This window comes from Sturnira hondurensis, unplaced genomic scaffold (assembly GCF_014824575.4).
Source record: "Sturnira hondurensis isolate 20B ecotype Veracruz unplaced genomic scaffold, ASM1482457v3 Scaffold0021632, whole genome shotgun sequence".
Lineage (NCBI taxonomy): Eukaryota > Metazoa > Chordata > Mammalia > Chiroptera > Phyllostomidae > Sturnira > Sturnira hondurensis.
Genome location: NW_028094263.1, coordinates 4,289,741 through 4,305,585, shown reverse-complemented (window position 1 = coordinate 4,305,585; position 15,845 = coordinate 4,289,741). Strand labels below are relative to the sequence as shown.

At 55.2% G+C, this 15,845-nt stretch overlaps 2 protein-coding genes and 2 non-coding genes across 9 annotated transcripts in view; all 4 read left to right on the top strand.

The window, feature by feature from the left end:
- Nucleotides 1-3,991: 3,991 nt before the first annotated feature.
- Nucleotides 3,992-10,882, top strand: ARL5C (ARF like GTPase 5C). 5 transcript variants are annotated; one of them, XM_037033255.1, is made up of 6 exons: nt 3,992-4,416; nt 5,031-5,091; nt 6,475-6,622; nt 7,712-7,795; nt 8,317-8,468; nt 10,082-10,882. In XM_037033255.1, the coding sequence occupies exons 1-6, from the start codon at nt 4,371-4,373 to the stop codon at nt 10,128-10,130; spliced, it is 540 nt and encodes a 179-aa protein (XP_036889150.1). In that variant the 5' UTR covers nt 3,992-4,370; the 3' UTR covers nt 10,131-10,882. The 5 variants fall into 5 exon arrangements, with proteins under 5 accessions (XP_036889150.1, XP_036889154.1, XP_036889149.1 ...); XM_037033259.1 differs by lacking the exon at nt 3,992-4,416 and adding an exon at nt 4,522-4,829; XM_037033258.1 differs by lacking the exon at nt 3,992-4,416 and adding an exon at nt 6,119-6,233 and having other exon boundaries at nt 4,838-5,091.
- Nucleotides 10,883-11,303: 421 nt separating this feature from the next.
- Nucleotides 11,304-11,375, top strand: TRNAC-GCA (transfer RNA cysteine (anticodon GCA)). The gene has a single exon. It is a non-coding gene; the product is annotated as a tRNA-Cys (tRNA).
- Nucleotides 11,376-12,086: 711 nt separating this feature from the next.
- On the top strand, nt 12,087-12,158 carry TRNAC-GCA (transfer RNA cysteine (anticodon GCA)). The gene has a single exon. It is a non-coding gene; the product is annotated as a tRNA-Cys (tRNA).
- Nucleotides 12,159-14,407: 2,249 nt separating this feature from the next.
- PLXDC1 (plexin domain containing 1) overlaps nt 14,408-15,845 on the top strand; it is a 56,963-nt gene continuing 55,525 nt past the window's right edge. For both annotated transcript variants that reach the window (XM_037033464.1, XM_037033463.1), the window contains exon 1: nt 14,408-14,575. In XM_037033464.1, coding sequence (XP_036889359.1) covers nt 14,500-14,575 — 76 coding nt within the window. In that variant the 5' untranslated portion in view covers nt 14,408-14,499. The remainder of the gene's footprint in view (nt 14,576-15,845) is intronic.

Here is a 15,845-nt window from a genome sequence, read left to right as displayed (position 1 = left end):
AGAAATGGGCTGTCCTGGGTGTTGTACAATAGGTGAGATCCAGGCCCACTGGCACAATGTCTTACAGGTTTGTGCTTGTTTTTCTGCTCCTGTGGTGTCAGCTGCTCCCCACTCCTCAGGAGAGAGAGGGACTGAGTTCCTGGCTTTCTTCACTGAAGGCCCTTCACTACCCACTTCCAGACCCCGAGTTGGGGGAGGGGTGGAGAGAATAGGGACTACCCCAGTCCCAGCCTGAAAGATCAAGAAAGCAGGTGACTGCCTGTTCCTGCCACCAGCAGCTGGCAGGAAGTGGACTTCTAAAAGTTGTTATTGCTGTCACCTGTATCTTTTCTCACGTAGCACCCACAAACCATTCTTCCACTTTGCTGGTTCTTGGTTCTGGGGTGGTGGTGGTGGACCCGAAGAACTAGAGCTCTTGGGTCTCTACCCTGAGTGCCCCTCTATGTCCTGTGTGTCTGCATGTGTATAGGGGGCAACAGACATCCAGATCCCCGCAATGAGGGGTTAGCAGCCCCAGGGAAAGAGGAACCGGGCGGGCCCCCAGGTACAGGGGCTGGCTCCAGGTCTCCGGGAGTGGATGGCAAAGCTCGCACTGCTGGGACTGGAGCCCAGTTTCTGCCTCCCTGGGTTGTGCTCTCTGCGCTGGCCTTTCAGTGCAGCCTTTCGTTCCCAGGTTGACTCATTGAACCAGCATTTGCTGAGCACCTACTATGTTCAGGCAATTCAGGACAGCATAGCGAGCTCTGATGTGGAAAGCACCGGGTCCTGGGGAACCCAGAAGGAACGTCACTCCCTTAACCTAAGCAGATCAGGGGATGCTTCCTGGAGGAAGTAAGACTGTGGGGGAGATGAGAAGCAGAGAACTCTGGGGGTAAATTTCCAAGACAGAGAAAACAGGTGACATGCAGAACATGTTCTTGGGCTTCACCCAAAAAGCGTGCTCCAAGGCCATGGTCAGAGGGGTGTGGGTAGGAGCAGGTCAGGGGCCTTGAGTCCTGTTAAGGAGTTTGCGCTTTGTCCTGAGGCTGGTGTGCAGAAATCGAACGATTGTAAGCAGTGATGACAAGGTTGCATAGGTTGCAGTTTGGAGCATAGATGGGGGCTGGTCCAGCCTGGAAACCTGCCATACTGCAGGTGAGAGATGAGGCTGCGTTAGGCTCAGGGGTACAATGGGAAATTAGGCTGTGGCTGCCAGAGACATCTAGTAGTTGGAATCGCGAGCCCTTGGAGAGCGATTGATTAGAGGTGGCCAGTGAGAGAGAGGGAGGTGTCGGGAGAGTGTGGGTCACAGAAAGGAAGCAGGTTAGAGGCAGAAATGATGTCTGGCTTCGGACAGGGTTTATGGTGCCGTGGGAGGACATCCGAGAGGAGGAGAGCAGAAGGCCTCTGGGTGCTTGGTCAGGAGCTCGGCAGAGAGAGCTCCACCCTGCCTGGACCCTGATATTTTGAATCGAGGACAAAGGTTATCATGAACTCCAGTTTACAGATAAAGCTCAGGGAGATAAAACAACTTGTGCATAGTTACACGGCCATGGAGCAAGAACTGGGGACTCAGGTTTTGGGATTTCAAGTTCTGTTTGTCCCCGATGCCCAAGTCTAGGGCTAATTCCCCTGCCCCAAGATGGCCCAGCTTCTGTGAGGAGAGGGGGTTAGAGAGGAGGAAGCAGGTGTTTGAATATGTTTCTGCCTCCTCCCCGTGTGCCTTCTGCCTGAAATTGCATTTGCCCGTAGCTTACAGGCAGGGGTATTTCTAGGTGGCTTGAAAGTATTGAGAGGAGAGAGAGATTCTTGTCTCTTGGTAACCACAAGCCCTCAACTGTCACACAGCCAGCACGTCAGTGGTTGTCCACATGCAAGGATGTCAACAACCATGAACGTCAGCTGGGACCAGGCCCAGAGAGGGACGCATCCCTATTGGAGTCCAGGCCAGGGCTTGTGGTAGTTCAGGTTCGACTACCACAGCCACCTCGGGGGCTGAGGCGCTGCGGACCCCCCTACCTGACTAGCTGCTTCTGTTTTTGCAGTAGGTTGTATACCAGAGTGAGCCTCAGTCCTAGGTGTGGCTGAAGGTTCCCACCAGTCAAAAATAAAATGAGCTGATCCGAGACTATCACGGCCCAGAAGCGAGGGGGTGTTCCAGTCCAGTACCCTAGAAAAAAATCTCCTTTTAGCTCCAGCGATCACATCCTCGGAGAAGTGTGCCTTGGCTCCCTTGGGCCTTCCTACCTGCTGGCCCTCGGGGTGTTTGTTTGTTTGTTTTGTGTTTTTGTGTTTGGTGTGTGTAACACAGACTGGGTCTGTTTTGTGTCCTTGGCGTGTTTCCTAACCCCTGACTCATATTTGTCAAATGAATGAAAAGTGAATGAGATGCCCCTGAGGTCCAGGCTCTGGGTCTCACAGCAGAGGCCACTCTTGTCTGTTTACTGAATGTGCCGCTGCTAGCAGAATGCCACTTTCAATTCTGCAATTAAATGGTGGTGGTGGTGGTGGTGAAGGGGGCAGGGCGGAGGGGGGAGGTTCCTTCTCCCCACCCAGGAAACAGATGGCAAAAGTGCTTAGCACATTGCCGCTTCTCTCAGCGCCCTCTGCGCCTCTGCCCTCCTGCACCCAGTCGAAGGAAGGCCCGGCTCCTCTGCTAGGGCTGAAATGGAATCAGCCAGATGGGCTCTGCTAGCCAATTCTCCTTCCTTCTAACACTGCTACCAAGCTGGCTGGGGTGAAAACTCTGTATTTAGTGAACTGTTTTCTCTCCACAAATTTCCCAGCTTTTCTCAATCCTCTTCAACTTGCATTCACTCTCCTCCTCCTCCTCCTCCTCCTCGTCTCCAAACAACACTTCTCAGGCTGTGGCTTAACTCACTGTACTTTGGTCCAATAGGGATGCATCCCTACTGTGTGTCAGGCACCGGACCAGGAGGGGAGCGGGCAGGGGGCCAGAGTATGCAGCTGGGCAAGACATGACCTCACCCTCTAGGACTCACTGGCGATTGGAAGCAATAGGCATGCCAGTCTGCGATCTCATTGTGGAGAGAAGCCCCATTTGGTTGGCGAACCAGGCCAGGGCTTGGGAAATAGGTGGCTTTTACGGCAGGCAGCTAATGGGTCTGAGGAATCTTCCATTCTGAGGGTAAGGCGCTCAGGTGGAGGAAATGCAGAAGCGAAAGCACAGTTGGAAAGAGCCATGCTTGTGTGAGCAAGGGCCAGTGGATGGAAACAGCAGATAAGCTGCAAAGGCCGATGGGAGGCTCTTGAATTTCAGGTGAGGAGACCAATCTGAATCCAGTGGTCAGTAGGGAGCCACTGAGGGTTTATTAGCTGTGGAGTAACTCACGACTCTAAGGCTTAGTAGGGCTGTGAGGGAGATGCCTTGATAAGGGGAGACAGAGACGGGGAGACAGAGGGTGGGAGACCAGCAGGGGCGGTGGGGTGGAAGGAGCCCATTCTCTCCCGGGAGGGCTGGTGTCTCCCAACCCCCGCTGCAGCCTGAGCTTGGTTTGCCTCCCCTGCTTCTGTTTCTGTTTTCTGGTTTTTCCCAGTTTAAGCAAAGGAGGAAATTCACAAACAACCAGCAGCTCCAGCCTGGCGCTCTTGTCCCAAGTTCTCCTCCGCTGGGTCTTAGTACCTGGGGCCCCTCCGTAGGGCCTCCAGCGGAAAGAACGCTGTTTTGCTCCAGCACAGTCTTCAGATGCCCGCCCCCTGGGACCAGGGAGCCAGCGGTGCCCGGAGCAGTTGGCTTGTCAGGAAATCATCCTAGAGCTTGTCTATCACCAAAGGACCTGCAAAAGGAGGGAGACCCTGCCCTTCCTCCAAGGGAACTCATTTTGAGTGGACCCACAAAACCCCCATGGGTGAACGAGAGATCTGTCGAGATCAAGAATATTCATTCCCCCAGACAGAGAGGACCCGTGAGCCCTGTCTGCCCCACGCGGCTGGTAGGTGCAGGGGGAGGATGGCCGAGGGTTTTGCGTCAGTCTCCTGCTCTACAGGTAGCGCTAGGAGGAGGGAGAGCTGGGATCAGTCATAGGACACCGCCCGAGTCTCCTGGATTTGCAGCTCGGGGAGCAGTGCCCCCAGAAAACTCTGGGCTTTTCTCAGGTTGAAGAGAAGACGTGGAGTCTGGACCTCATTTTTCCTGCACTGCCAGGGCTCTGGACACGTAGTTTGTCGTCACCACAAGGTCCATAACACGTGTGAGGGGTCAGCATCCCCGGGAATTCCCAGGCCCCGAGGAGACTCGTGAGGCTTCCGTGACCTCATAGACCCCGCCCGACCCTCCTGCAGGGGCGGGGCTCCAAGCTCCGGGGCTCTACTTGGGCCCCCAAGGCCGTCAAGGCCGCCTAGTCCTGCTTCTGCCTGGCTTGGAACGCGCCATGGGACAGCTGGTCACCAAGATGATGGGCATCTTCGGGAAACAGGGTAAGGAAGGGGTGTACAGGGCATCCAAGCGCCCGCTTTGATCCGGTTTCAACCTGAGGCTTCCCAGACTGGAGTTGTCGGGTGGGTGCACTGGGGAACCTAAGACTGGGAGGGTCCCGCGTGGGCACTCCTCGCCTGCTGCCCGGTCTCCCTTGTCCCTTGCCCGCTCCTCGCGGGTTGCGGGCGTCTGTGCCCACCAGGGCGCAGGGCTGGGCGAGCGAGCCTCCCTCCTCTGGGAGGTGAACGCCGCTGCCGATTGCCTCCGAGCTTGACTTCGCTCTCGGCTCTCTCCCCGGACCCTTCCTCTGGGCAAGCCCGGAGCTCCCCGGACCGCTCGGACAGTCGCTGTTCTGGGAATGTGGAGCCAGGGAGATGGGGTCTGCTCTCACTGCCACTGTCCGGGAGTGGCGCAGGTGCTCGGGACCCGGTGGGAAAAAACCTGTCCTGTCGTTTCTCTTTTCTTTCTTTCTTTGGTGGGAGGCGGGGGCGGGGGAGCAGAAATGGCACCAGGATGCTGGGAACACTTGTTTCCAATATGGGAGGCCTAGTGGGTCACACAGTCCCTTGGTCACCGCGTTTGGCCCTGACCTTGCCCTTCCCCCGGATACCTCCAGAGCACAAGGTTATCATCGTGGGACTGGACAATGCAGGAAAGTCCACCATTCTCTACCAGTTGTAAGTGACTCGGGTTGGGGTAGAGGGGCTTTGCGCTTTCCCACCAGACTGACAGACATTTGGACCAATCACCGGAGCCCTTTCCCGGGTTCCCGGGAGGAGTGCTGTGCTGTGGGGAACGCTAGTGGGACCTTCCTGGTAGGGCCCACCGGTCAGTGGCCCCCCAGCCTGGCATTCGAATGCTGATCCGTAGGGGCAACCCCACTGCGCCCTGCCATCTACCCCTGGCCCCTGCCAAAACCCGCTGCTGGCTTGACGCTGGTGGGCAGGCAGGTTCTTCCTGCCTCCCTGCTCTTCGCTCCCCCCTAGCGGCAGGTCCTTCCTTTCTAACTCCTGCACTCCACCTTTGCATCTCTCTCCCCTTTCTGCAGACCCGGAGCGGAGGGCCAGCCAGTTGTGGGTCCGCCGGGCTCCGTAGCTCCCAGTCTGGCAGAGTCTGGCACATGTGGCGAATAATTACCCATCGGAGTTTCCCCCCCACTAAATTAACTCCCCAGATGGCACCTTTCCCGTTCTGGAGCCTCCAGAGTATTTACTTAGGACAAATTTTCCCCAGAAAAAGTGATATGTGTAAAATGTTTTTTTTAAATTTTATTATTAGAAGAAAAAATTCTGGCTGGTGTGGCTCAGTGGACTGAGTGCTGGCCTGCAAACCAAGGGGTCCTCAGTTTGATTCCCAGTGAGAGCACATGCCTGGGTTACAGGCCAGGTCCCCAGTAGGGGGCCCACGAGAAGCGACCACACACTGATGTTTCTCTCCCTCTCTTCCTCCCTTCCCCTGTCTAAAAATAAATAAATAAATAAAATCTTTTTTAAAAAGAAAGAAAATTTTCCAAACAATACAAAAATATGTAGTGAAAAGGAAGGTTCTCTCTCACCTTTAACTCCCAGTTTTACTTCCCAGACTTTCCAGAGGAATCCCTTCCATGTAAACGGGTGTGTGTTTTCTACATCTCTGTAAACGTAGCAGCTTTCTGATGGCCTGTCTTGTGTCTGTCTCATTTTTCTAATCCCTCACTGTTGAAAGTGTGGTCCACAGGCCAGCAACATTGGCATACTCTGGAAGCTTGTTAGAAGCACAAAATGCTGGGTGCCAGCCCAGACGCATTGGATCAGAATCTGGTTTTTAACAAGACTTCCAGGTGTTCGACTGCGTATTAAAGTCTGGGGAGACGGCTCTATTATGTCTCTCCTCTCTGGGGTCCAAGCCAGGGCAGGGCTTGGCCTCACTCCCGTCTGCATTTCTGTGTTCAGCAGAGGCTCGTTCCACCTGGGCTGATTCGTTCTGAGTTAGAGTCAGCCTGACTTGGGAGCAGAGCGGGAGGAGGCCAGAGCTGGGAGTGGGCTGGGCTGAGATCTTGGTACCTTCTCCTACCTCCCCAGCCTGATGAATGAGGTGGTCCATACGAGTCCCACCATCGGTAGCAACGTGGAGGAGATTGTCCTGAAGAAGACCCACTTCCTCATGTGGGACATAGGGGGACAGGAGGCTGTGCGCTCCACCTGGAACACCTACTACTCCAACACTGAGGTGAGGCGGCCCTGGGGGTGGCGGGGCTGTGTGACATTAGCCAGCTATTTAACCTCTCTGAGCCTCGGCTCTCTCACTTGTGCGGTGGAGATCATAATAATGACCTCCCTGAGCTGTTGTGAAAATTAAACAATAAAACAATAGTTTTTGCGTGTGTGTCAAATACTTCTACAGCACAGTGCCTGTTAAAATGTTTGAGTATTTCCTAGCAGCCTTGTCTGCTTGCTGGCAGCTTTCTCTTTGATGAGCCGGATGGTCGACTCCTTGTCTCTGGGCCCCTCACTTACTCTGGCAGCAGTGGGATTCAGTGGTTTCATTCTGGGAATGAGACAGCCAAGTTCAAATTCCAGCACTGCCACTCACCAGTCATGTGGCTGAGGGCAAGATACCTCACCTTGCAGAACCTCAGTCTCCTCATTTGTGAATGGGGATAATAATACAATTGACCTTTGAACAATGTGGGTTTGAACTGCTGGGGTCCACTTATATGTGGATTTTTTTCAATCTATGTACAGTCAGTCCTCTGGATTCCTGGGGTTCATACCCGCAGATTCAACCAACCACGGATCCAAAAAATATTTTTTGATATTAGTAGTCTGAAAATGTGGAAGGCCAATTGTATGCATTGTTCTGTGCCGTTTTACATAAGGGACTTGAGCATCTGAGGATTTTGGTGTCCATGGGGGCCCTGGAACCAGCCCCCTGCGGATACCTGGAGAGGGCTGAAATTTGGGGGGAGTCAAAAGTTATACGTGGATTTTCAGATGTGCAGGAGATGGCGACCCTATTCCTCCTGTTGTCCAAGGGTCAACTGCAGTTTCAGTTTCAAATGGCTAACTGGAGTCCTGAATGGCCAGGGCTCAGCATGGCCTCTGGCATGAAACCTGAGGTTGTGCTGTGGACTCCCTGTGTCTGGTTGGGAAGGGAAATTAAAAGTGGGACTAGGGCAGTGAGATCTGGAACCTGGACAGTGTGTCGCCTGTGGGACTTGGGTCATGGCAGTATGAGGCCAGTGGGAAGTGCTGCTGGACAGGAGGCACTTTCGGCAAAGAGAATGCTCACCACTCATGGTTCCCCTCTGCTGGCCAGTTCATCATCCTTGTGATTGACAGCACAGACCGGGATCGGCTGCTGACCACTCGGGAGGAGCTGTATAAGATGCTGGCCCATGAGGTGAGCTCCCTGCGGTTGGGGGAGGGAGTCCACACCTAGCCTCTCACCTAGCCTCTCCGAGCTTCATTCCAAATGGCCCAGTCTCTGAGAGTCTCTAGCTCAGCAGCTTGGGCAGGACTAGTTTATCTCAGATGCAGGACCATAATGCCCTCAGCATAGTGGACCATGGAAGCCAAAGCTGCTGGCTCAGGGTCCTAACACCACTTCCCACTCACTGTAGGGCCCCAGACAAGTCACCCTGCCTCTCTAATCCTACAGTGTCCCCACCTATAAACTGGGTAGAGTCATCAAATTCCTATGTCGGGGACTGTCATAAGGATTACATGAGCTGCTTTGGAGGCATTCTGTGAGCTGTCATTGTCATTTGCTGGGGTTGCTGTGTTGGGACAGGACCCCATCTCCACCTGACTTGGACACAGGCCACTTTTGCCAGGCTAGTAAGGGGGACCGGAGTACACTCACGAGGCATTGGGAGGAGAGGCCGGGCCCTGGCAGACTGACCGGAGCCCCTCTGTCCACAGGCTCTGCAAGACGCTTCCATCCTGATCTTTGCCAACAAGCAGGATCTGAAGGACTCTATGAGCACTGTGGAGATCTCCCGATTCCTCACCCTTAGTGCCATCAAAGACCACCCGTGGCACATACAGGGCTGCTGTGCCCTCACTGGGGAAGGGTTAGTGGCTGCCCCACCTGGACCTCCAGGGCCCAGCCAGACCAGCGAATAACTGACCACCAGAACATTCTCCTGCCTCTCCTGTCAGAATCTGGTTCTCAGTCGGTCAAGACAGTTGAGCACCTTCCCACAGTTGAGGTGCTGTAGGGAGGCAGTGAGCGGGAGGGCTTGTTCCAGTGGGGATAGACATGACAACCCGCCCAAACACAAATGTTTCAGGTGCTGACCGAGTGCTACGAAGAAAGTGAAATTGGATCTCAGTGATAGTCTTGGTTAGCTCTGGTGGTTGGGGACAGCCTCTGCTAGATGTCTTTTGAGCTGAGACCTGAGGGAAGAGGAGATAGCCATGGGAACACCAGGGACAAATCTTCCAGGCGGAAATCACTGACTCCTGGCCTTGAGTTGCCTGATCTGTAAAGAGGAGGCGATCATACCTACTACCTCCTAGCGTTTCTGTAGAGAAACTGTATCAGCATCCACTTGTGCTGGGCACTGTCCTGGGCACTGGAGAAAACAGACAAACAGCACTGAACCAAACAGACAAAAATACCTGCCCTCACGGAGCTTACTTTGCAGTGTTGGAGGAGGGGAAGGACAATAAACAGTTATATATGCACACACACATACACAGTTATACACACACATGTATATGTAGTAAGTTAGAAAGTGCTAAGTGCTCAAGGGAAGATTCAGGTAGGAAAGGAGACCAGAAGTGCAGGCAGAATGTTGCAGCTGTAGGTAAGCCATCCAGGCAGGGACTGCTGAGAAGGTAGCTACGGAGTGAACTCCTGAAGGATATGAAGGGTTAGTTCATGGACATGTAGAAGGGGCCTTGTATCAGGTCTGGAGAGTTCCCTTTCCTCTTTCTTCTCCAGTGGAATCGCAGCATGCTGGGGACCTAGGAGGCTGGTTGAAGAAGGGGAGGCTTTAGGCAAGTCAGCCCAAAGAAGCACACATTTCTGGTCTAGCGTCTTGCTATCCCTTGAGTCAAGAGGACCCTATTCTCCTCCAACCCACAGTCAGTGCAATTTAAGCAGCATTTCCTAAATGCTCCCATGTACCATGCATTGTACCAGGTAATAAAGATATGACCGAGACAACCCTGCCCGCTGCCCCTTGACCTGGCATTGCTAACAGTCTCATGGGAGAACTTGTTTATGAGGTCTCTTCCCAGGCCTTCGAAGTCTCCCTGGCACTGCCTCCTGCAAGGCAGTGGGTGGGAAGGGGGAATTAGAGATTTGTCCCGAGATATTACGAAGGTGGGTCTCCAGGTTGCTTCCTCAGAGAAGCGCCCGCTGACCCCTAGATCACCAGAGGCCTCTCTCTGTAAGTTTCCTTCCTAACCTTTATTAAGGTATGTAGTTATGGAATTATTTAGTCATTTGTTTAATACCCATCTCTTCTGCTAGATGTAAGCCCCAGAGGGCAGCGCCTAGGGGCTTAGTACTGAGTACAGGGGCATCATAGTACTCAGTCTGTCCACATTTGTCGACTGCAAGATAGGGTGTAACTTCAGTTGCCCCCTCAGTCGGCTTTGGGCAGGGGCTGGGGGCTTGAAGGTCATCGTCCTCAGGAGATGTGCTAACCCTTGCCTGGTTCTTCCCTTCCTGCAGGCTGCTCGCTGGGCTCCAGTGGATACAGTCTCAGGCCACTGCCAACTGATGTCCTAGCCTGAGGCCCACCAGAAACTTTGGAGTTTTGCATGGACTCCATGGGTGGAAGAACCGAGTGACTCTTTATTACTTTTCTACCATTCTCTGGTGGGAGCAGGGCCAGCTGTGGACGGTGAGATTGCTGCTGCCCACCCACCGCCCCACAGAGGAACTGGACTGTACACCTTCGATTGCTGCGGCGGAGACAGAAGCAAAAGCTGCCCCTCGCCCCACAGAAGTGGTGTCCTTCTTGGAGACCCCAGGGAAGCTGTTGGGAGGCCTGAGAATTGGAGCCTCCTCCCCTCAGCTCTCAGCCTCTCTGTAGGAAAAATTGGGTGGGGGTGGGGCAGGCGGAGTGAGAGACTCTATTTCCTAGAACCCCATCCTCAACCCCCTGACCACCACCCCAACTTTCTGGCCCCTCAGCCAACTTTGGGCAAAGGATATCCTAGAAAGGTGAAGGGGGTGGGCTCGGGGGAGGGAGAGGGCAGATCCAAACCCTGGGAGGGGACAGCGAGTGGGACAGGACTTGCCCGACAGGAACAGTCCTTGGCGCTGCAGGGAGTCCCACCCCTCCCCGCCTCCCAGGGAGGCGCCCGCGGCTTTGGAGCTTTGAGCCACCCCACCCACGCCCTTCACTCCCAGTGTCCTTCCGATATAAATCCCGCTCCTGCCAAGTGTCCGGCTATCTGCCTTTTTGTAATTTTTTTTCACGTGGGATCAAGGTTTTTACAAAGGTGCAATAAATGCCATTGAAAGGTACTCGCCTCTTATTTCCGTCTGCTGGAGTAGGGGCCCTTAGGGGTTGAGAAAGCCCGGGAGTCCTACCTAGGTCCGGCTGGAGACGGGTTGGAGACGCAGGCTGCCCTGCATACGGGGAGCGGTGCCGTTACCCCAGCAGACCCCGGGTAGTCTTGGGGTCAGGGTGCCTACTCCAAGTTAGGGGGTGGATATCTTGGCGAAAGTCTAGACACAGATAAGAAGGCTCTAGAATTCTTTAACTTCATGGTTTTTCCGGGGCGTGATTGTGAAGGAAGGACTCAGGAGTTCTAGCTGTCGTTACTCGGATTCCGTTTTTCTTTCCCATGAATTTATTTTACCACAAACCTAAGATTAAAATATAAATTGATACTAGTTCTTTATTCCACAGAAATTTATCCTAATGAGAACAGCTTGCGGAGGCGGGGGTATAGCTCAGTGGTAGAGCATTTGACTGCAGATCAAGAGGTCCCCGGTTCAAATCCGGGTGCCCCCTCTCAGCGTTCAGGCCTCTTCAACTACCCTTTTGGCCCCGCGGTCCGCCTCTTCTCAGTTTCCCTTGCAGGTGACGGGAGATGCGGCCTCAGGACCTTGCCAACCTCTTTTGTAATCGGTGAGGACAGAGGCCCGGGTCCCGTCATTCCACGGGCTCAGTTTGTCTGTGTGTATCCAAATAGTGGAATGCATGGAGACCGGGGGCGAGGACTTTCGGGTTGACCCAGGGGGACTGTACCCAGGGCCCGCTACCCTAGGAAGGGGGGAGGCGGGCGCGCTCCCGGTCTGCCTGGCCAGCGACCCGATGGTAGTTCTCAGGGAAGGAAGGAGGCTGAGTTTCTAAGGGCAGTGCGGCTGGGGAAGGAAGGCCGGAGAAGCCCTCACGACAGAGTAGGAAGGAGAGAGGGGCGCCGAGCGGCAGCAAGGGGGCTCTAGCAGGGCAGAAGAAGGGGACCCCGGCCCAAAGGAACGCCCGAAAATGAGGGATCTCAAAGATCTCGAGGGACTTACCCTCCCACACCTCCAAATTGCATATTTTTACACCGTCAGTAGAAGCCTTTAGCTCAGTGTTTCAAAACAAACACTGCATTCAGATATATAATCACTCGAAATGTATGTCCTTTTAAACCTTGGACTCTACTCTTCCTGAGCTCCCCACGGCACCTGAATATAATGAAAGCTAAGAGGCTTTCAGCGCGGGCATTGCAGACACGGGGGTATAGCTCAGTGGTAGAGCATTTGACTGCAGATCAAGAGGTCCCCGGTTCAAATCCGGGTGCCCCCTTGGGTATCATTTTAAGACCCCCGCCGTCGATTAAGTAACAACTTTTCATAAAGTATGTCTTTTTACAATTCTGCATTGACGTCTCCTTCGTTACGTCTCTTTTGGGCAGAAGAGAAACGGTGAGAGAATGCAAAAGAGAATTCTACAGCAGTGGCTTTCAAACACGGTCCCGGGAACCAGCACCACCACCTGGGAGCGTGTTAGTAATGCAGGCAGGCTCTCGGCCCATCACAGAACTACTGAATTAGAAACTTGTGAGTGGTGCCAAGAAATCTGTTTTTTAATAAGCCCTCCAGGTGGTTCTGATTCACGCTCAAGTTCTAGAGGCTTGCATTAAAAAAATTTACATGTCATTGGCTTCTAATTATTTCCAAGTTGCTGATTCAGCCTGAGCCCTTGTAGAAGGCCTTATAAAACAGGCTTCGAGGCACCCCGAACTGGCGAATGTACAAAGAGGCCTGGGCTGGAGCGGTGATATCGTCTTGGGACTTCTCACCTTGCCCTCCCAGAAGGTAGGGGCGAGGAGATGTGGACCAGCTGGGCCAGAGCCAGAGACAGAGCCAGGTGGACAGCGCCTGGGCAGGTCCGGGAAAGGGAGGGAAACCGCAAAACACGCGCGTTGAGGGTTGCCACATGGCCACTAGAGGTCAGCAAGAAGCCGCAGCTGGAGGAAGCAGTCTACAGGGGTCCGGCAAAAATAACGTCCCCGTTTAATTACATCTTTTATTACAAAATAATAAGTATGTAATTCTGTAACATAACAATATCACACTCAAGCACACCATATGCCATTTTGGGTGCAATGTTCAAATTAAAACTATAAATTATTACACCCATATTATTATTACCCTAACAACCACACTCAAGTAGGCCTTACTTCTGCCGGACCCATTTGAACCTGTTTGAGTCTGCAGAATCCGGATTTAAATTAGAAAAGGATTTACAGACATGTCTTGCCTTCCCACATTGTAAGGGAATAGAGGGTTTGGGGCCGGAGGAGCTCGTTTCTGGGACCCTGGGTCTTGAGGAAGGGGGACCTGGGATTCTGAGAAATTAGTCTTTAGTTCTTTTTTCATTCAGGCTCACCCTGTTCCCTCTTCCGTCCCCACGCCTGTCCCCGCTCCTCCTGGGAAATTACTCCCATGGCACTCAGCGTCCACACCTCTCTCCGCGATTTTCATTTCCTAGGCCCCAGGCCCTTAGAAGCCACGGTGCCCCCTACGCCTCATCTCCCACCTTCCGGCGCTCCAGGTCTTTGTTATCGCACGAAGTAGGTCAGGGGCGGGAAGAGGCACCTCCGAGTCCTGACCTGATTCCCTGCCGTCTATTAAATTTCCTAAATTGCTGGTATTTTTATTCTGTCCTAAAAGGAAAAAAATGTATCCCCAAGAGCCTCTCGTACGGTGGGGACGGGGGGTGAACCATCTTCTTGCTCTGGGGCTGGGCGTGAGGATCGATGAGTCGGGCCCAGAGCAGGCCTGGGGTCCCCGGAGAAGGGCGGGCTGCCTTCGCGGGGTGGGGAGAGGTCCAGTCTATTTCAAAGTGAGCTGAGCCAGGCCCTCTCCACTTCCAAGTCTGCGGGGCTGGGGGGCCACAGGGTGCTGGAAACGGGGAGTTGTGGAGACAGCCCTGGGAAGGGGTGGAATTCAGGCATCTGCTGGGGAGAGGAGCTGGCCGGGGGTGGGGGGTGTCTTTGCTGCAAGGAGAAATTCCGGGGTGGAGTGGGCATCCACAGAACTCCGAGGAAGAGCCCAGAAAGTCGGGAAACCTGGTGGAACTGGGGGTGTGGTGGGATGGCAGGGGCCAGGACCAGAGGAAGGGGCGCCTGTCCCTTCCTGCAGTTTGATCCCTCGGATCTTCTCTTTGCTGCTTTCCCCGGGGCAGGGAGGGAGGGGAAGGGAGGCGGGAACTAAGGTGCGGGGTTGGGGTGGGGGTGGGGGGCCGCCGACGCTCCTCGGGATTCTCTCCGCCCGAGGTCTCCCGCCCGGTCGGTCTCCGCCCCTTCCCGGACCCCTCCTCCCCCAGGGGCAGGAGCGGCTGCGGGAGCGGCTGCGGGAGCCCTCCGAGAGTGCCGGGGAGGGCGTGGAGGGCCGGGGGAAGACCGGGGTGAGCTCCGAGGCGCCGCGCCCCCCGCCCCGCCCCGCCCCCTCGCGGTCCCAGCTCCCGGCCGCCGCTCTGCTCGCTTCCCTCGAGCTCGCGCGCTCGCCGCTCCCGCTGCCTCGTCTGGCCCCGCGCTCCGCCGCCGCCTCGCCACCCACCCCTGCGCCCGCCAGCCTCGCGGACCGCACCGCCGGGTCCCCTCCTCGGCTGCAGCGGGCCGGGGGCGGGTCCTGGACCCACCATGCGGGGAGAGCTCTGGCTCCTGGTGCTGGTGCTCCAGGAGGCTGCCCGGGCGTTGAGCCCCCAGCCCGGAGCAGGTAGGACTGGCCGGAGTTTGCCGGGTGGGCCGGGGGCGGGGAGGGGGCACGTAGGCGGGCGTGGGCAGGGGCAAGTACGGACAGGCTGGTGTTGTCGCGGGTGGGTGGGGGTGGGGTGGGGGTATTGTCCGCGGGAGGCCAGGAGCCCTGTCTGTGGCAGGTGGACAGGGACCCCACTTTCCTAAACGTAGGGTGTGTAAGAGAGGGTGCAGGCATCAGAAATTGTCCTCTTGGAAGGACACTGAAGGTGCCCCTGTAGAGGGGGCTCCATGAGGCAGTGGGCTGTGGTCCCAAAGGAAACAGTGGGCGGGTTATAGGGACCCCTGACCATATGGGGCAAGGCTGAATTCTGACGAGATGGGGAGTCCGCCAAGCTTTGCCTCTTCTTTCTCTCCCCTGTCTCCATCCCCAAGCTGACCCAGGTTGGGTCCGAGTCATTTGGGGGCTGGGTGGGAGCAGACAGGGGGATGGTGGAGACCAGCATCTCTCCCAGAGGAAGGGCATCGGTGGCCTGGACGACAGTCTGGTACCTGGAGGGCCGCTCTGGGCCCAGGAAGAAGCAACTTGCTGCTCCCCCATCCTCCATCTCGCTTCCTCCAGGGTCCTCCTCTCACTCCTGCTCTGCTCTGCCCTGCCCTGCCCTGTGACCTTTTAGCCTTTAGTTGCTCTGGCTGTAGATTGGGGCAGGCGCCACATGTCTGCACACTCCTCTTCCCCTTACACCAATTTTCCACAACCATCTCTCCCACCTGGAAGTCCTTTCTGAGATCTACCTTGAGTCTCAAATGTTATAAAAGAAACATTTTTCAGCAGGTAATTTTACATTATCATGTAACCAGTCCTGCTGTAGGGCTGGGGAGGTGGGTAATTTGCAGTCAAGTCTCTTGTCAATTGGGGGAGAGAGTTCTCAGCCTCACCAGCATCCACGTCCCTCAGATGGAACGGAGCAGCGTGCGTGTGTGCGTGTGTGCGTGCGCGTGCACGCAGGTGGGCTGGCGGTTCTCAGGGGTATGCTAGCACCAGGTACAGTGTCAGCGCCAGCATTCTTGGCTTTACTGGTCCATGTATGTGGCTGACACAGGCCTGGGTCCCTGTGGAGGGGGTAGGGAGGCTGCTGGTGGTGGAGATGTGGGCAGAGAGCAGCGGAAGCTGATGTGGCAAGAGGCTGCGGGTGCGGGGCCACCCCACCGGTTTTCAGGGAGACCACACAGGGAACTGCCAGAGACGTGCTTCTAGTCCCAGCATCTCACGTGCTGTGTGACCCCGAGCA

Coding starts and splice junctions, on each gene's coding strand:
- ARL5C (XM_037033254.1), top strand. CDS start 4,928: ATGCTGGGAACACTTGTTTCCAATATGGGAGGCCTAGTGGGTCACACA. Junction 5,092..6,474: donor TCCACCATTCTCTACCAGTT/GTAAGTGACTCG, acceptor CTACCTCCCCAG/CCTGATGAATGAGGTGGTCC. Junction 8,469..10,081: donor TGTGCCCTCACTGGGGAAGG/GTTAGTGGCTGC, acceptor CCCTTCCTGCAG/GCTGCTCGCTGGGCTCCAGT.